At 36.4% G+C, this 20,919-nt stretch overlaps 1 protein-coding gene across 11 annotated transcripts in view; it reads left to right on the forward strand.

The window, feature by feature from the left end:
* The window catches only part of HIPK3 (homeodomain interacting protein kinase 3), a 93,558-nt gene that overhangs the window by 63,761 nt on the left and 8,878 nt on the right, over nt 1-20,919 (forward strand). For 6 of the 11 annotated variants that reach the window (XM_023239680.2, XM_019812241.3, XM_045039121.1 and 3 more), the window contains 9 exons: nt 4,741-4,864; nt 12,008-12,127; nt 12,756-12,842; nt 13,350-13,534; nt 15,202-15,361; nt 15,751-15,874; nt 20,114-20,235; nt 20,489-20,616; nt 20,708-20,869. In XM_023239680.2, coding sequence (XP_023095448.1) covers nt 4,741-4,864; nt 12,008-12,127; nt 12,756-12,842; nt 13,350-13,534; nt 15,202-15,361; nt 15,751-15,874; nt 20,114-20,235; nt 20,489-20,616; nt 20,708-20,869 — 1,212 coding nt within the window. The remainder of the gene's footprint in view (nt 1-4,740; nt 4,865-12,007; nt 12,128-12,755; nt 12,843-13,349; nt 13,535-15,201; nt 15,362-15,750; nt 15,875-20,113; nt 20,236-20,488; nt 20,617-20,707; nt 20,870-20,919) is intronic. The other 5 variants (XM_023239681.2, XM_023239683.2, XM_023239686.2 and 2 more) reach the window with 3 other exon arrangements.

Genomic DNA, 20,919 nt, shown 5'->3' on the forward strand with positions numbered 1-20,919 from the left:
AATTTATTCTTAATGTTGATAAATTGGATTAAAAACACATGACAAGAAAAAAAATAATAATGAAGAAACATGGCATTTTAGGTATATATTGCCTTTGTTACCATATGACCTAAATTTTTTAGTTTGTGGGTTCGACATTTCTAATTGTGAGTTATTATTTATAGAGTGGTAGACAAGAGGTTTAGTTATACTTTCCATTCAGTTAGACATGTTTAATATGTGCTTTGCTTGGTCTCCAGAAGTACAAATGATGTGTATTCCCTGTTATATCCTTAGCACTGCCAGATTATAGCTGCTCAGAAGGGAGTTAGGGTAGATGAAAAAAGGAGTGGGAGAATTTCCTTTAGGAAGGGAACAGAAAATTTAAGACTGGTCCACATATTAGAATCCTTGTTGTGATCATTTTTATACAAAAGTATAGTTAGCCCAGAGGAAGGATTTGAGAGCCAGTTAAGAAATAACCAGAAAACTAAGCTTTATTCATTACTGACAGATGGATATATTGTTCTTTCATTCATAATAAAAATAAAATATATATATATATTTATTTATTTTTGAGAGGCGGGGGAGGGGCAGAGCAAGAGGGAGACACAGAATCTGATGCAGGCTCCTCCACCAGGCTCCAAGCTGTCAGCGCAGAGCCTGACACGGGGCTCAAACTCACTGAGAGATCATGACCTGAGCTGATTGACTGAGCCCTCCCCCTCCCCCCCTCCAGGCACCCTGCATAATTTTACTTTTTAAAGTTTAATGTATTATAAGACTGAGTGGTGGAACTCTGACATCTCTGGCCGTTTCATCTAGATTGTAAATGCTTTTAAGGTATTGCCTCCCAGCCTTTTACGTTGATCCACATAGAAAATGGTAATATTTTATGTCATGCTAGGGTAGACTGGAGAGAATTTGGGCACATTTGAATGGGACTTGGTGAGGAAATTTGTTGCATTTTCTTTATGATATATATGTATTTGAAAATAAAATAGCAAAAGTTTTGGGGAATCTTGTGGCAACCATGGAATTGTGTCTCTCAGATTCTGCTTTCAGAGAACCTCTTAGGGGGGAGCACAGTTGACTGAGAGTCTCCAGCTGTTGCACTTCAGGTTTGCATCTGGGTTGTTCCTACTAGCCAGGGACCAAACATAGTAGGGGCATTAGAGTTGGACTATGCTTGCTTGGTGGGGAGCTCTTCTCACAGGTAATTTTTTGCTTAGAGACTCTGCATCGGCCCAGCCAAGACTTTCTCTTAATAGCACTGCAGTGGTGGGTTCTCTCTGTCCGACTGTCCCTTTGCCTCTCTCCTTTCACAGGTGTCAGAACTGCTCAAGGTCTGAGGGCTGTCTTCTCCTACTCCTGCCTCCTCTCCCTGCCTTCCCCCCAAGAAATTTCTTGTACATCTAACCTGCTTTCAGAAGACCGCAAATACACAATTTGTGTAAAACTTGCAGTTAAAATTCTTTCTAATTTTTTATTTTTATTCTTTAGAGAGGGAGAGGGAGAAGGGGGGGGGGGAGAGAGAGAGAGAGAGAGAGAGAGAGAGAGAGAGAGAGAGAGAGAGAGAGAGAGAGAGAGAGAGAAAATCCCAAGCAGACTCCGTGGTCAACATAGAGCCCAGCATGGGGGCTCTATCCCACGACCCTGGGATTACGACCTGAGCCGAAACCAAGAGTCAGGGGCTCAACCTATTGAGCCACCCATGCACCTCTCTTTCTTATTTTAAAATGAGAAATTTAAGTTTGCTTCTATGAGTGTAACTTTTGTATCTCAAGTTTTATTCTTAAAGTGGCTTTATGCAGTTCCTGGTCAAGAGTTTGAAAAGATAGCTCCACATTCTTGTCACCATCAATTACAAATTTGGCTCATTTGTTAAGTGGTAGCAAACAGCAGAAGGAATTCATTGCTCTTTGATTGACAGAAACTGCTTTCTCATTGTTAACCGGGTATCAAATAATTTCAGTCTCTTTAAGTTGTATATCCAAGGCACTATCATTCTGTTAACTTTTCTTTCATTGCCAAATGTGATGTTGGAGTTTCCAGTAGCCAATTTCAAATCCCATTACGTTTTCATAGTAAATATTTCAAAATAATCATAAAACTCCTTAAAAAATTTTTTTTAATGTTTATTTATTTTTGACAGAGAGAGAGAGAGAGACTGACCGAGCATGAGCGGGGGAGGGGCAGAGAGGGAGGGAAACGCAGAATCCAAAGCAGGCTCCAGGCTCTGAGCTGTCCGCACAGAGCCTGAAGCAGGGCTCGAACCCACGAACTGTGAGATCATGGCCTAGCCGAAGTGGATGCTTAACCGACTGAGCTCCCCAGGCGTCCCTACTCTTTATTAACTCTTGTGGCCATTTCTCTTTCTTTTTGCCTAGGCTTCTATTCCTCAAGGTCAGTTCAAACTCATTTCAGTCTGATCCTTTTTTTGTGTGTGACCCAACCTTTATAGGAATGACTTATTTGAGGAATGTTTACTGAGTGCATATTCTCTGCTAGGTTCTGTATACATCATAATGAACAAAAAAAGGGTAAGATCTTCTCTGTCTTTTGTACAATATTGTGAATATGTAAGATTGATAACTTAGTGTAACTTGTTTTTTCCCCTCGTTCTACACAATTTAGCATTTGGTTATATCTGAATATAATTCACATGTATGCATCTACACAAACCCTGACTGACTAAGCATTTTGTCAAAAGAATGAAAGTATTTTATAACTATGTTCTAAAGATCTTTTATGGCGTGGTTTTTAATAAATGCTTGTGGATTAAGAGTCTGTTGAACCTTAAGTATTAATTACAGCAGAGATGTCCAGGAGCAGAAGAGTCACTGGACAGATTCTAAATCAATGGAGAAAACAGCTTGCTTATGCCTAGAACTTACTGTGATCAGAAGAGCTGTAGGGAGAAGATAGAACGGTCTTCCCATTGGTCTAACTACTTGAGCCTGGGGCTTTGGTTCTCAACTTTGGCCATGTATTGGAATCACCTGGGAGCTTTAAAAAAATACTGATTCCTAAGTCTCTCCCACTCCCCACCCCTCCCCTCCTCAAGTTTCTGATTTAATTGGTATGGAGTGTGGCCAGGACTAAGATTATAATGTACAGCCAAGATGGAGAACCACTGGCTTAGGAGATAATGACAGCAGTATCAGTTAAAGAAATTAGCAGAAGCCTTATTTTGCTTAACTGTATATTTTGTCTAACTTATCTTGTCTAACTGTATATAATATGTATACTGAGAGGACCTGGGAACAGTGCCATCCTGGCACTAATGAGGACCCATAGCTCATTGACAGAGTTCTGACTGGTTAAGTCTGGGAAATTTAGAGTATCAAAATAGATAACTACAGTAATGGATTATAACGCACTGGATAAAATAGGATTCCATTAATTTAGGCTCACATAGGCAAATAAATGAGTAAATTGAAAATTTGATAAGAAAAGGATTATATATACAGTTGCAAACTGAAATCCTGCAAAATATTTAATTACAAAGGGAAAAGGAGGAACAAAGTGAACATTATTAGTACTAGAACAAATCAAAATTGTATGTCACCTGATGGTACATAATGAGAAAAAAACATCACTTCTCTAATACTCTTCCCAAAGATGTATAACCTGGATCTAATTTTGAGGAAACACCAGGCAAACCTGCACTGAGAGACATTCTACAAATAACTGACCTGTAATATCTTATGCCAAGGTCATACAAATGAAGGAAAGACCCAAATTATTCTAAAAAAGAGATACTACAACTAAATGCAGTGCATGGTTCGGAATTGGATCCTTTTTGCCATAAAGGACATTCATTATTAGTATAATTGACCAAACTTGGGGTATGGGGCTTAGATAGTAGAGATGTACTAGTGTGCATTTCCTGATTTTGATGATTGTATTGTGGTTATCTGGGAGAATATCCTTGTTTGTAGGAAATACAAAGTATAGAGTTATTTAGCAAATTACTCTCAAGTGGTTCAGGAAAAAAACCCACTCATTGCATTGTTCTTATAACTTCTCTGTAAGTTTGAGACTGTTCAGGGTAACCATGATTGTATGGCTTACTTGGGAATTACATAGCTGTATGTGAAGCCTCTCAGAATGTTAATTTTATCATGGCAGGGCATGTGAAGTAGCACATATTTATCTGGGCATGATATTTTTCATGGAATACATTTTCCAAGTTATCAGAGCTTGTCAACTGATAAAATACTTTCTACCTGTTTCGATGTCCTTTATTTTCTGCCTCTTAAAATTGTACTTGGTCTTGTCCCATTTGGATGACTAATGGTCCTGGTTTTGTGAATATTTATTATTGTGTTCTGAAGTAATATCTAGGACTAGATCCACTTTTAGCCTTTGGGGTTGTTTTGTTTTGCTCTTATCTTTCAGTGTCTGGTTTTCAATTCTGTTGATGTCACAGTGTATGTATTTCATAATTTTCCAGTTCTCTTTCTAGTGTATTATTTCTAATTTGTTACAGTTGCAAAGTCAAGATCTGTGCTTTTTTCCCCTTTTTAATATGTTAATAAAATTCTCTATGAGATTAAGTATAGAGATTTTTATCCTAGCAATGGTTGTATTCATTGTACCCTTTTAAGCTTAATGGCTAGGCTTCAAAGAGTTCTGAAAAGTGAAGTTACTATAAATAGAAGGTGACTTCTCTGTCATTTATTAACTTTTCTTAGAATGTCAGATGAATTAAGATAATTTTAGAGGGAAATCACTTTTTTTTTCTTTCGATTTCAGAGCTCCAGAGATTATATTGGGGTTGCCATTTTGTGAAGCCATAGACATGTGGTCATTGGGATGCGTGATTGCAGAATTATTCCTTGGATGGCCACTCTACCCAGGAGCCTTGGAGTATGATCAGGTAACAAAACTTCATGATCATCGAGGTAGAATTATAGAATGTAAAGAAAAATAGTAGACTTATATGAATGCATTTCCCAAGTATATAATACCTGTCAAAATCTTTTTAAAATAAAATAACAAAATCTGAGACCTTAGGGAATTTAAATTCAAGATCTCAAAGCTGTATTTGGTTGTTTAAAAACTTTTATAACAATTGAAGTAAGCTTTCATAAACAAAGTTACAATCCACAGGTCCCAAAACAGTTCTGCAAAAAATACTGGGGAGAATTTTTTGTATCATTTTTATGCTACAGACCTATTAAGGGCTGGACTGTATCCATTTAAATAATAGAGCTATGCTTGGGTGACAACTTTGATGGTGGATGAAATGTCAGCCACTTCCAAGGAATAAAAGGCCTCATAACTATTGGTCTTAAATCAACAACCATTATTGGACTTAAGTACTTCAGTCACTTGAACCCTCTTTAGTATTTTAAGTTGTTTTTGAACGGTGCTGAAAATCTGTTTAACATTATTTAAATGATTCTCCATCAGGCTCTGTGCTGGCAGCTCAGAGCCTGGAGCCTGCTTCTGATTCTGTGTCTCCCTGTCTTTCTGCCCCTCCCCTGCTTGCTCTCTGTCTCTTTCTCAAATAATAAACATTAAAAAATAAATTAAAAATAAATAAATAAATGATTCTCAGTAGAATCCAGCAAATTATTTCATGAAACACTTTTCATGATAGTTTCAGTTATGTTCATTAGCCTCTCTAAGCTATTAGATCATATTATTTGCTGTTTTATTTTTTTGTTTTTGTTTTTAATACCAAGGTTATTTTTGGAGTAATTATAATCTTAATCAGTATTTTTTGAAAAAGTTTCATAGCATCTCCCTTGCTAGATAGATATATATACTCAAATCATATTTTAGTGGAAAACATTAGTCAAAACTAACAAAGTGATTATATCAGTTTTGTCTTCAATTGGTTTGTAGTGGATAAATATAATTTTTATTTAAACAATGTAGTGTTTAACTTTTAATGAAAAAATAGAACATTTCAATGCACACATAATCTAATTGTAACAATGAAATGTGCCTTATTTCTGACTTTCAGGGCTTAGCTTTCTATATCAAAAAGGGTCTGAGAGGTTGTGAATTTGGTGACTTCAGTGTTGCTGAAGTGATTCTACAAGTCATTTAATAGTAATTATGAGATCAGATGTTATCATTAACTTTAATCTCTTCTTCCATAGACTTTCTACCCATAAGTCTCCTCTTTTAGGCTGGGCTTCCTATATTCTCTGCTTTTCTCCCTCTGTGTTCAGCATTCCTCTTAGAAGGTAGTTTCTGTAACCTTTTCCATACATACATCTTGGCTTCCTTCAGCTTTTTACCCAGCCACTAATTTTGATGCAGATAGCTAGACTGTGGCTAGTTTTGAACGAGTTGGTGATCTAGTTGCAGAATCCAATAATCTCTTAGCTGTTGAAGGACCAAGGGTACCAGTCACATGCTAGAAGTATACTTCTGGTTTTGTGGGTTACAGGTTATGACATGTATGGTATTATGGAGCAGAACACCATCTTGTGGCAACTTCAGATAGATTTGCTGCTGTACTTTGGATTGGGATTTTTACAGTTCTAGTCTTGGACACCTGTTGTTAGTACTGAGAAGGACCCTACAGATTTTCTAGTTATACTCTTTCCTGTTTTTTATTTTTATTTTTTTTATTTTTTATTTTTTAACGTTTTTTTTATTTTTATTTTTGAGACAGAGGCAGAGCATGAACAGGGGAGGGTCAGAGAGAGAGGGAGACACAGAATCGGAAGCAGGCTCCAGGCTCTGGGCCATCATCAGCCCAGAGCCCGACGCGGGGCTCGAACTCACGGACCGTGAGATCGTGATCTGAGCTGAAGTCGGACGCTTAACCAACTGAGCCACCCAGGCGCCCCACTTTCCTGTTTTTTAAAGAGGATAATTGAGGTCCAGCAAAATGAAATGACTTGTTAAAAGCCACAGTGGTACTTTAAGACAAAGCCTTGATCAAACCTCAGTTTTTCTAAATTTCATAATAGATATCTTTTAAAACAGAGAACAGGTGTTAATCTGATTCAGATTAGCAGTACTTTCAGGATGTATATTACTTTAATTCCAAAAGGGTATAATAATTTAAAAAATAATTAGCATATAGCATCAGTAGTTACATATTATCAATTTGATGTTTTAAAAGTTATTTTCCAATAACTTTTCCAATAACGCAGGTTATTTTCCAATAACGCAAGGGAATAGGATTGATGATGTGAGCATTCTTGTTTGGTTTCAGTCTTAGACTTTACACATATTTCCAAATATGATGTATGCTGTATAGGTTTTGATAAAGGTCAGATATCAAATAGAGCTCCCTCTGTTCCCAATTTTCTAAGTTTTTTCTTTTATCCTAAATTGGTTTGGACTTTCAATGCCTATTCTATTCTGTGCTGTGCTATGCTATGCTATGCTATGCTATGCTATGCTATGCTATGCTATGCTATGCTATTTTTACTCATTCATTCAGAGTGCAAGCGGGGGACAGGGGCAGAAGGAGAAAGAGAATCTTAAGCAAGCTCAGCGCTCAGCATGGAGCCCGACATGGGGCTTAATCCCATGACCCTGGGATCATGACTTGATCCGAAATTCAGATTTGGACGCTCAACTGACTGAGCCACCCAGGTGCCCCTCAAATGCTTTTATGCATCTATTAAAATGTTCACCTAAGTATTTCTAGGGGTTGTATTTTACTTTAGTCTACTTATTAATGCGGTTTGATTTCATAGATTTTCCCCAGCTTCCTAGATTAAGATCATCAATTAGGATGTGAAGAGGCCATCAGTAGGGTATGCCTTTGTCCGTTACCTGTTCCTTGTTCCAGTCATCTGCTGCCCTCATGTACTTGGGCACATAATTGGGGTGTTACTGTTATTTTATTTTTTAACTCATTTTTTTGCCTACAGTGGCAGTGCAGTGGGTAATAGTAATATTACTAATTAATACTTACTGAGCTCTTTTATATGCCAGAAACTGTTCTTAAACTTTCATTAACTCACTTAATGCTCACAATAACCCTGTGAGGTACATTCTACTATTGCCTCTGTTTTACAGATGAAGAAACCAAGGTGTGGGGAAGTTAAATAACTTGCCCAAGAATCCAACACAGGCAATCAGAATCCAGAATCTTTCCTGTTAGCAGTGGACCACGTCTATACTACCTTGTGGATAATGATACTTTCCATAAGTATCATTACAGTAGGGGAGAGAGTTAAAAGAACCCAACCAAACCCTGCACCAGTCTGTGCTCAATCCCTGGCACCAGCCCTCTTCCAGACTTTCCACTTCCAGACGTCCACTTTCACCTTCCCAACTGTCTCTCTGCTGTCACTTAAAGAGGATTTTCATGGTCTTTATGTTAGTTCTCAAATTCATCAACTTCCACTGGCATTCTGTCTCCAGACTGAGTTTTAGTGATGGAGCCAGGAGCTTAGTTTATCATTTTGTTCTACGACGACATTTTGTATAAATGTTTATCTCTCAGAATGTATGAGAGTACAAGATACTCTTTTTAGTGTTTGCTTTTATTAATAGCATTGCTTTTAATACCAGAAGTGTTCTTCTATTACAGATCTATCAGTATTACTTATAAAGAAGGGATATTAGCCAATGAATTTGGAAAATTCAATTCAGCACGAACATAGAGCAGTTCTATATTTTATACATCTAGTAATAACTTTAATCTAAAATTGACAGAACCAAAAAAGAAAATAGATAAACCCACAGTCATAATTAGAAATTTTTAGCACATTTCTTTTAGTAACTGGTAGAGCAAAAGTAGAAAAAAAATAGTATACAGAGGATTTGAGCCCATGAATAAGTTGATTTAATGACACAGGCATGTAGTACTACATCCAAAACTACACACAAATTGTAGAATACATACTTTTCAAGTACACATGGAACATTTACAAAAATAAAGACTTTCTATGAAATGTAACTTATCTCTTAGGTCTTGTCTTAATGTCTAACCTTTATTTAATCTTCTAATGCAATAACAGTTTTGTTTTTTTCCCAAAGGAAGTGAAAAAGAATTAACAGTAGACCTATAATTATTATATACTTAAAAGCCACATTTGGGTCACCAGGAAAAAATTCATAGATTATTTTAATTCTGCATTATGGGGTTTGTGTTCTAGCTCTTTAATCATCTTTATCATCTATTTCTTAAAGCTTTTCCAAGGCAATTTCCTCTTTGAATTTTGGACTCTACAGCTAGGCATTGACCATGTCGAGAATTCCTCACGTCATATTTTCTCATCTCTGCATTTCATTCCCATTTGTACACCAGCGTTTTGGTGTATGTGTTTAGAGAAGGCTGTCCTGTGAATTAGTGCTTGAATCCCTTCCTGTCTTAATTATAATACGACAGTATACTGTCTTATTACTGTTCTGTGTATTGGTTTTAACCTATATTTACGAGGAAAATATCAAAAACATTCCAAGGAATTAAATAAATTTTATGGATGGCTAGACAGTATTAACTTGGTAAATGTTGATTGTTCTTGCAAAATGTTTGTTGGAGTTTAGATAGAATCTCATCCAGAACAGCTAAAAGTCTGAATTTATATTCGAATTATCTTACTTGGTAATTTCAAGTCATATCCTGTGTAAGAAAAATGAAGTTCTCTATTTCAACTCCTGAGTGTTTAGGGGCAGTAGGAATCTTTGAAGAATTCTATTTTATCCGGCTATTTGGGTTGCATAGAGACCTTCTCAAGTAGCTGGCTCTTTATGTGTAGACTATCACAAAAATCCAAGAATGGAGCTATAATATGACTGGACTTTGTGAAGTCTAGAGTTGAAGGTGCTTTTGGATTCAAAGAGACATTTAATGGAATTAATAGGCTTCAGTAGAACTTCGCTCTGGGGCTGGATAAGTGTGAATTAGATGCTCTTTAAGTATTTTTATCGATTCTGATTTTAATTTGCTACTCTGAGTTTCTGCTTACAGTTAACTTTGGTTATGTTAACATGGCCATTAGACTCCAGGTGCATTCAGCTCATTCCTCAACAGTGATTGACATTTCTTAGTTCACATTCCTGACATTGTAAGTCTAATTTGCTTATTAGCTTATTTCTAGTTGAGTTCACAACATGAATTTATGAATGAATCACTTCTGAGTCAGGTTTTCACCCTTCATTCACTGGGAACAGAGGAGGCAAAGGCTGAGTCTTTTCATGTATTGGGAGTTATAGATGGAACAGGGTTTTTTTTCTCCCCCCAGAAGACAGAGCAGGCATTATGACCAAAAATAAACTCACAAGATCGCTTGCCATTTTTTTTTTCAGTGCCATTTCAATTGCCTTATTCTGTGTTCTTTTAACACTTTATTTTCTTCTTCATAATGGCACTTCCTAGCTTAATTGCAGATTACCTGCTTAAACATTTATCTATTTTACTGAACTATATGCTTTTGAAGGTTGGCACCATGTTTTACTCATCTGCATATCTTTAGCATTTGACACATAGTAAATGCTCTGTGTATGTTTGTTGAATTGTGGAACACCTTTCCCACCATCTGAAAGACTCTGATGTAACATCTAGGTACTGGACCCTTAGTACTTTTCACTTTCGGTTTTCATAAAACAAGGAACTCAGCCACTCGGGGGATGTGAGGTGAGAGAAGGCACCACACTTTAAATGAAATGAAACGGATTTGTAAGGTGGATATTTTAGTTGTCATTTCAGGTAAAATTGAGGATACAAATATGGATAACTATCTCTGTTGTCTAGAGACTTGACAGTCTAATAGGGAAAACAGACGTGTAAAAAAATATACAGTATTATAAATGTATTAAAATGGTTCTGTTTAGGTTGATGGGAACACAGAGGAAAGGAATTATCTTTGAGGTTAGGTAAAGCTGTATAGAGGAGAAGTTCTTGAACTGGGTCTTGAAGAAGGAACGGTACTAAAGTTTGTTGTTGTGGGACTTGGTGAAGTTGGGTGGGGAGGGGCACAGGGACATTGTTAAGTAGGAGTTAGCAGTTTAGGAAGGAGAAACAGCCCATGCAAAATTTAGTGTGGTGCTAGATGGGCTGCTGCTTTAAAGGACCATGTAAAGAGCAGGGAAGAGATAAAGCTCAAAGCCTGAATGCTATGATTGGAGGTTTGGAATTGATCCTGTAGGCAGTAAAGTAATTTTATACAAGAGGGTAACAGTCAGATTTGTGTTTTACCAAAAATGGCTGTTAGCAGTGTGAATATTGAATTGGGGGTGAATGGATGGCATCATTAGGGAGGCAGATAAACTACTTAGGAGGCTTGTGAAATTGTGTAACTCAGAATTGAAGAAGACTTGAAATGGAGATGGAGAGAAGGGACAGTTATGTGGGACCGTGATGATGGAGAGGTATGTGTCTGGTATAAATTTCAGATTTCTGATTTGGGTGTTTGGTGTTGCTGGGAAATACACGAGGATTAACAGGAAAATGAGTTGAGGATATGTTCATTTTGAGGTGCTTAAAGTCCAACCAGATGGAGAGTTTCCATAAGGAGTTGGATCTACAGCTCCAGAGCTAGAGATAAATATTTAGATACAGATTTAGAGATAAAATTGTGGGCACTTGGGGCTTATAGAGGGAAAGAGGACAGATAAAACTTCTACCCTACTGGTAAAGCCCTCAGCCTGCTAGTTCACTTTCACCCCTTGTCATTTTCTACTTAGTGAATCTCTGCACTTCAGTATCTGAGTATGTGGTATTTACTCCTGATTGTCCGTATTTATTCATATTATACCCTTAGCATAAATCATAATAAGGTTTCCTAAAGAACTCTTACTTGTCCTTTAAGACTCAACTTGAGCATCACCTCTTTTGGAACTTTATGTGACTTCGGTTATTTTAGGTGTCCCTTCTCTGTCTTTCCATAAGCATGTATTTACTATGGTACTTACAACTCTGTATTATAATTGTTTACTTGTATGCTCCCCACTAGACTGCATTTCTTGAGGGCATAGACTACATCATTGAATTCTTGACCTAACATCTAGTTTAGTGTCTGATACAGAATACATGTTCAATTAATATCTATTACATGAAAGAATAAACTCTTCTGTTTTGTATATTATTTTTCAGATTCGATATATTTCTCAGACTCAAGGTTTACCAGGAGAACAGCTGTTAAATGTGGGCACAAAATCCACAAGATTTTTTTGCAGAGAAACAGATATTTCTCATTCTGGTTGGAGATTAAAGGTAATTCATTAAAAAAGAAAAAATTTGGAAAAAAATTTTTCTAAGGTGCTTCATGTAGATAATACCCTCCATGCCTATTTTTATTTTACTGCATTTCTGCCTCCTTCTGAATTTTCATTTTTGACCCTCTCCCTTTTTAATGGGGGGGGAAAAAGCCCTCCCTGAGTAACTTAGCTCATTCTCTAACCTGACAACATAATTATTAACTCATCTTAAATGGTTTTTTAAATTTTGTGTATGTAATTACTTTTGTGTTGTGTGTTTCATCTTCTCTACTCAGTTTCCCATTATTAAGCTTTATAGGACAGGGACTGAATTTCAACATTTACTCCATAACCCAAGTACCTAATTTATTCTTAGGCTTTTGGGGGGCGTAGTAAATCCCCAGTGATTAACTTTATAACCAGTTACTTTTTCATATGTATATATATTTTTTTAACTGAACCAAGCTCTTCTCATTTTTCTTTTGGTACTTTTAAAAAGCACATTTTTGATAATTACTCTTTTAAAATTCCTTGCCTTAGAATATTCAGTGTTTTAGACTAAATGTGCCAGAACTAAAGAAATAAAGAATTTCCAAATGGTGGATAATAATATATTATTTCCCCTCTTTGATATATCCAATAAGACACTAGAAGAGCATGAGGCAGAGACAGGAATGAAGTCTAAAGAAGCCAGAAAGTACATATTCAACAGTCTGGATGATATAGTGCATGTGAGTACCACAGTCATGTTTGTTAGTCTTCTGTGCTTACGATGATAGACCTGAATGCCAAGGATACCACATGTTCATCATCTCCTAAATGACTATGGAGTGCTGTTGGTTTTAAGCTTTTCAAACAAAACTGATTCTAAGGTTTCAGCCCTTTAGGAACTAAACTGCATTTGTCTTTATCAAATATTATTAATTCCATCCTGTTCTTTAGTAGAAAGTATTTTCTTCAAAAGGGGAAATCCTAGCTCTACAAATTTCTTTTCTTTGCATTTGTTAGAAATGGATATTTGTTAAAATATTCATTAATTTTTTTTTTTTTACTTTGAATACTATTTGGTACTTTGAAACATTTTCTGAATTTATGAAACTCAATTATTTGTTCTTGTTTCAAAACAGTTGTAGTTCTCTGTTCCTTCCTGTGTTGTGTTTTTTTAAAACTGAAACTTTAACATCTATTACCTTTTATGGCTTATTTGTATTTGATGACTTGAAATTTTGATATTGTAGGTGAACACAGTGATGGATTTGGAAGGAAGTGATCTTTTGGCTGAGAAAGCTGATAGAAGAGAATTTGTTAGTCTGTTGAAGAAAATGTTGCTAATTGATGCAGATTTAAGAATTACTCCAGCTGAGACTTTGAACCATTCTTTTGTTAATATGAAACATCTTCTAGATTTCCCTCATAGCAACCAGTATGTTATTTTAAAATCTTCATTATTTTTTTGAAAGAGTACATTTATTTATTTGTTTGTTTATTTATTTATTTATTGAGCATGAGTAGGGGAGGCACAGAGAGAGAGGGGGAGAGAGAGAATCTCAAGCAGACTCCGTGCTGTTAGCATGGAGCCCACAGTGGGGCTTGATCCCACCGTGAGATCATGACCTGAGCCAAAATCAAGAGACGCTTAACCGACTGAGCCACCCAGGTGCCCCATTTAAAGTCTGTTAAAATGGCATGGAGAAATAATACTAAGTCTTAGAAAATTAGTGTTTTAGAGAAATGATTCAATATATCTATTAAATGTAAATTAAGCTAACTCAACCAAATTCACATAGACTAGTAAGTGGCAGCACAGTACTGGAATATGAATCTGAGTTGCATTCCAATGTTCTTTTTCCAAAGTACCATACTGAAAATGACTGAGTGATTTTTTTACATGACGTTCTTAACTTAATAGCCAGGCATATATAATAAAAGGAAGTATTAACAGTTTTCCTCCCTCTTTTGAGTCTTACAGACTCCATCTTTAATTTCCTTTCACATCGTTTGCTTTCCTTGCCCACACCTTCTCCTCTGTGTTGTGGAAGGAAAGGAGGGTTTAAAAAAAATTTTTTTTTTTTTTTACATTTATTTCTGAGAGAGAGAGAGAGCCTGAGTGGGAGAGGAGCAGAGAGAGAGAGAGAGAGAGAGAGAGAGAGAGAGAGAGAGAGAGAGAGACACAGAATCCAAAGCAGGCTCCGAGCTGTCAGCACAGAGCCCAATGGGGGGGCTCGAACTCACAAACCGTGAGATCATGACCTGAGCCAAAGTCAGATGCTTAACCGACTGAACCACCTGGGTGCCCCAGGAAAGAAGGGTTTTTATGGGTTAATGGAAAAGAATATACTATGCTCACATTGAGAAGGTCTTATCAGAGTTACCTTAGGTAAAGCTTATGCGTTCTTTGAACCCCCACACCTCTTCTTTGTAAGGCTGCAGGGGGTAACGTAAATGACTGCTTAAAACAACTTTTTATATTTTAAAATGACTGAGAGTGTCTGGGTGGCTTGGTTAGTGCCCAAGTTAGGCTGAGGTCATGATCTCACAGCTTGTGAGTTTGAACCCCTCATCGGGTACTCTGCTGTTAGTGAGGCGCTTGCACTCTCTCTCAAAAATAAATAAACATTAAAAAAATGACTGAATGAAGAAGTTTATAGGGTTGAACCAGTATCCGTTATTGTGGATTCCCCTTAAAATTGTTATTTTTCTCCCCAACAGTTGAAGATATCTAATGATTTCCATATATATGCACTTTGAAAATAACAACTATATATTTTGTATCGATAGTTTAGGGATGTGGAGGTCTAGAAATTTTGGAAAAATTATTTAGAGCAAGGGTCATGAAATTATAGTTGTGCTATCAAAAAATGCTTACTGTTGCTTTGATGTTTTAGAAAATATTGCAGATATAAGATACATTTCCACTAGCTTTAAAATTCAATCTTTTGTGGGTTTTTCTGGTAGAAATAGTATTGAAAATAAGCAGATTAAGTGCAAGTCAGATAATTTTTTCTTTTAGAAATAATTTATAAATTTTAAACTACCCTTAACATTTAAATTATTACAGTTACCTCCCCCCCCCCCCATTTTTTTTTGCAGTGTAAAGTCCTGTTTTCATATTATGGATATTTGTAAGTCCCACCCAAATTCATGTGACACAAATAATCACAATAAAACTTCACTTTTAAGACCAGTTGCTTCAGGCAGTACTGCTAACCTGACAGCAAATTTTACTAAAATTGGCACATTAAGAAATCAGGTAAGAACTTATAATATTTAACAATTTGTACTCCTTTTTTAATGATTGCTCATTTTGCTTTTGAAGTATATAGAAGTCTCATGTCAGCAATTAGAAGTCACAGTGCCGGGGAGGTTCTCTCTATGGTTATTCTGTAAAATCTCTACCATTTCAGGGCAATGATTAGAACATGTCTACCTAAACTCTTTTATTCCCTTTCACCTTTCACTCTCTTAATATCCCCTACCTACCTTTCTGTGCAGCAGCTCCATGAAAAGTAGAGTTGAGTAAAACCAGTTTCTGGGCCCATTTTTATCAGAGTTACGACTTTAAGAAGTGCATTCAAATTGTGTGGGTAAAGCGTGCATGTAGACTACTCAGTACAATGCCGCCTGTGCTGATCCTTTCAGGCGTTAACCACGTCCGCTCACTCCGTTGGGCACCATGGAGTTCCTCTGCAGGCCGGAACTGCTCATTTCGGTTGTGGTGACGCTTTCCAGCAGACACTGATTATCTGTCCCCCAGCTATTCAAGGTACTCCGATTTAAATTACACTTTGAATTTAGGCGTATGTTATTTTTAAACAAATTTAATTATATTTTAATAAAATATATTGCATAGTTTTTGCCACATTTGCCACATTGCTACATTTGAATTTAATTTAGGCGGGTCAGTAGCCTTTAGACCAGTGAGACTTCTTTCATGACTGGAGCTCCACTGTAATCATCACTGACAGAATGGGTCATCTGATAATTATATTTCCTGTAGAGTTGCATGACAAAATACCTTAGTAGAAATTAATGGGCTTGGAAAGCTTTGTCCTTTACTGGTTATCACAGCTCCAGATATTTAGGTAAGTACCTTTTATCTGTCTGTTATTACTAGACATTAAAGTAACTGAGAGCTCAGTTCATTGAATTTTGGTCAAAAGAATTCTATCCAAGAATGTTACAGTCTTGTTCTTTATCCATACCTTAGGTTTTTTAAAAAAGAGAGAGATTGTTTTTTGCTCAGTTAGATTATGCTCCTTAGATAAAAAGCAGAATAAAACCTCAGGTGAGATGAGTGGCAGAATACCTTTGAAGAGGCCATAAATTCTCACCCGGGGGAATTTGTTAGTGGTTCTTAGAGGACAACAGCAGCAAAAGTTACAGCTGGAATAACCCGAATAAAATGTGACTTTCTAGGTCCTTTCATAGCACTTTGTCCTTGCTAGGCATCTAGTTCTGTCTTAAAGCAAGAGGTTAATTACAAATGAGGCCCTAAATGATTCTTTGAAGCGTGATGGTAGGACTGTATAGCATCTGTGAAAGCAGTTGGTACTCAGTCAGGACACCTGGGCTAGAGTCCTGTTTTGTTTGCTGTCATTCTAGATGAGTCTGTTTAACCTGTTTTCAGCCTTAGTCAAAGGAAAAGACTGAGTAGATACTGTCCTGGTCACTTCTAGCTCTAATATTTCTGGATTCTGAAGGTTACTTAAATTTTTTATTTGATTCAAGGACTTAAACAATGTTTCTGAAGTTTTAATATCTCCTACAGTGCCTAATAAAGCACCAAGATATGTTTGTTGACTGGACTGACTGGTAATAAGAGATGTGAAAACACCTCAACTCTTTAGCCATTTTTGTTCTACCAGGGGAACTTTATTTTCATCTTTTATGTATATTGGGTTTTCGTATAACGTTTCATCGAGAGAAAGATTTGTAGCACTACAGATAAAAAACAACTACTTAGAATGGTTGATTTTTAAGGTGAAATTGTGGACCAACATGGCCTATAAGTATCTGTGACAGTGACCCATGGCTGGGGATAGTAAAATACCCATATCATCATGTCAGTGCTCTTAAAGACACTGTTGTGTTTATTTCTTTGTTTTTCCTCGATTGTTAATTATTAAAAATTTCTAACCTAAAGAAAAAGTCAAAGAATAATACAGTGCCTTCTACCCTAGATTCAACAAGTGTTGACGTTTTGCCATATTTGCCATCAGTCTATCTCAACATACGTATACTACCATTTGATAGTAAGTGGTAGGTAGACATCTTCCTTCTAAATACTTCTAAATACTTGAGCATGGAAGATTGACGCTTTTTTGTTTTTTAATTAGTTGTCATGTAAGTGACATTTGTGTCACATTGTGTCTCCACAAATGCATTTTCACGTAGATGAGTTTTAGTCTATACTAACAAATAGATTTTTAAGTTCTAATAATCTTCCCCCATGTACCAAAATCATATTTCATCAAGATTTAGAATAGCAGCTTTTTTTTTTTTTCAGAGCCTACCTTCTGTAGCAAAAATTTAGGAGGCTTGTGAGGCATATTTCTAAACACAGTTAAGGGTCATTTTTAAAACATTCAGTGAGGTCCGATAAATCTTTTCTCTTTGTGCCTTATGATTGATGAAAGACTAGTGACCTTTCTACACATATGCTAACAGCTGTATGAGTGGTTCATAAGAAGGATAACAAAGAAAAGGAGACACTCTCAGACTCATAAACCCTTTAAATGTCAAGCACAATATTTTTGAATTAGAATTACCAGTAAGACGGAGCAAAATAACTTGTTAGCTTATGTAACAGGTGCAGTTGTAGCAGGACAGGCAGCCTCTATAAATATGTTGTTTCATTGTTTTTTTGTCTTAGTGTAGTGTCTGCTTAGCAATGAAAGCTTCCTTGTCTAATCCACTTTAGTATCTCTGTAGAAAATCCCAGTATTGGTCTTTTTACCACTTTCCCTCATAATGTGCCACCAATCCATTTTGAAGAAACATTTTAAATGGTTATTGGGGAGCTGTTGGGTAGTAGTTCTGGCACCATTATAGTTTGTATTTTTAAATAGATTTTATGTCTTTTCTACTTCACTTTACATTTTTTGCTTTGAGGCTGTGGTGTCTAGGTTCATCATGCATTTCATATATTCTCCATGTTATAGATATAATATGTAGGTATAGATATAGAAGTACTATATCCATAATATTATTACCTTTTTCAAGTTAACAAAGACTTAGCCAAGCTTCTGTTTAACAAATTTGAGTATGTATTCGACAAGCATTTAACATTATTTGGCAATCTGAAAAACTAGTTTTTCATCCCCTTTGGATGAAAACTGCTATTTTAGAATGAAATGCATTCCAACAAAATTCTCCTGTTGTACTAGAACAATCTTGTAAACTTCCGTGCCTTGCTGTGCAGATATGAAAGCAAATCTAATCAAGCAAAGATAAAATTTTAGCTAGCCTAAGAACTGTGTAGAAAATTGGGATCTTAATCACTGTTGAATTTGATAAAAATAAGTTAGACCCCATGAGAAGAGAAGATAATAGAATTCTTCTCATCAGAAGGCATTAATTATGAGGAGAATTTAAGGGCAACATGACTTTTGTTGGGATTTGAGAATTCGCTCTGTCCTTTACCCCTTGTCAAAGTGAATTCTGCTTTTTTCTCCGATGAGACTGTCTTGCTGCCATACATCTACACTGCCTGGGTGTGCTTAGATTCCATTTCTTGGAGAATTTGCCGATCAAGACATGCTTTTTGGAAGGGCTAAGGTCAGTTAAAAAAAAAAAAAAATCTGTAGATCTTTGTTAAACTTCATCCCTACCTAGCCTTTTCAGTGGATTTCAGGAGATAGAACACCCTGGGAGGAGGGTAAAAGCCTCTGTGAAGAAAAATAAGCACAACAAAATTAACAGGATTAACACTTACAGTGTATTTGCACGATAAAATTATGGGGTTATTTTTCAATAGTAAAAGAAAACAATTGTAGTATTTTTCTCTTACCTAAGATGGCTGGTTTTTCCGCCAGCCTATACTGAAAGTAACTGCTGCAGGAGGCTGCAATTAATCAAGCACTGAATTTATTCTCATAACTGAGCTTTCTGAGCTTGGGGGATGTCCCTAAAATCTTGTTAGTCAAAGTTCTCAGTTGGGGTGATACTACTTCACTGTCTCAAAGTTTAATATAAGACAGTATCTATCTGCATGGTCCTTTTGCAATATATGACACAGAAACATTAACATTAACAGGATTAACGTGGTTGGTGATCTCGCTTTCTACTTGTCCTAGTGGGTAAGCAAAGTGGAAGATGTTTGTCCTGGAGTTCCAGCAGCTACTAGTAGATGAAGCCATATGGGTCAAAGCTTAGCAGTATCATCGTATTAGGTGTGAAAGGTTATTTTTGCTTTTCCTTTGGACCTTGGAATGAGTGTGTCTTCCTTGAATTTTCTTGAATCGTGTAAACCATCATGGCCTTTGAAGTGTGAAGTTTTGATACATTCCTCCTTTGGTGCTAAAAGTGTGAGATCCTGTTACAGGTTTTAAAGAAGAGAATACTCGGCAGAGCTAAGTTTGTATGAAAAGATGAATGTTTACCTGCTAGAGGATCAGGATGTTGAGTTCGATTCACCTTTCCATGTCCTTTATCAGTGGCAGAACTATTTGAAAAGGAAATAAAGCTATAATAAGCAAACTTTAAAAGGAATGGGAAGTTTCAAGAAAAGTAAATGATGCAACTTGGTGGTATGCATTTTAAAGCAGTAGAAGGAGTAGCTTTATATCAGTTTCTGGAATGATGTACCACAACGTAGATAGAAAGTACCTCACTTTCCTAAAAGATGGTTTTGTTAGTGTTATGAATATTTTATGTAGGGGATGATTTTATAAACCTAATCAGAATTTTAGTAAGTCTTTGAATTTCAAAGAGTTTTGTAAGTTAAGAGAAATCGTTTTTGATTTGAGAACTGTTTTTTTTTTTTTTTCTTCCTATTTCACAGGTATTCCTGCAACGCATGGTAAACCCACGAGTTATTCAATAAGAGTAGATAATACAGTTCCACTTGTAACTCAGGCCCCAGCTGTACAGCCACTACAGATCCGACCAGGAGTTCTTTCTCAGGTCGGTAATAATTTATTATTTTTGCATGTGTGCTGTCCTCCTTACACTCAAGAAGGGCAGTGATCCGCTTGTAACATATCAGCCTGTGCTGTTGAGAAACAGAAAAGATGATCCGGATGGGAATTTGATCTTTTTTAGTTACTGGCTTTTACATAATTATTAATAACTGTTGCCTTAATATATTTTTGATTCTAAGATGTAGTAATGACGAATCACTTGTAACTTACTAGCTTTTCTTTTGTTCGTGGCGCAGCAGACGTGGTCTGGTAGAACACAGCAGATGCTGGTACCTGCCTGGCAGCAGGTAACACCCATGGCTCCGGCTACTACCGCGTTAACTTCTGAGGGTGTGGCTGGCTCACAGAGGCTTGGAGACTGGGGGTAAGTTAAAGACAAAAATAGTTTTTGTGTGAAGTTTGTAAAATAGATCTGGCTATAGGAGGGATTCAATTTTTCTAAACTTTCTCCCTAGGAAAATGATTTCACACAGTAATCATTATAACTCAGTGATGCCACAACCTCTTCTAACCAATCAGATAACTTTATCGGCCCCGCAGCCAATTAGTGTGGGCATTGCACATGTTGTCTGGCCTCAGCCTGCCACTGTAAAGAAAAATAAACTGTGCCAGAACAGGTTGGTATTGATATTTTAACTTTCCTCTGCATTTTGAAAATTAATCTTTA

This window comes from Felis catus, chromosome D1, assembly GCF_018350175.1.
Source record: "Felis catus isolate Fca126 chromosome D1, F.catus_Fca126_mat1.0, whole genome shotgun sequence".
In the NCBI taxonomy this organism is placed as follows: Eukaryota; Metazoa; Chordata; class Mammalia; order Carnivora; family Felidae; genus Felis; species Felis catus.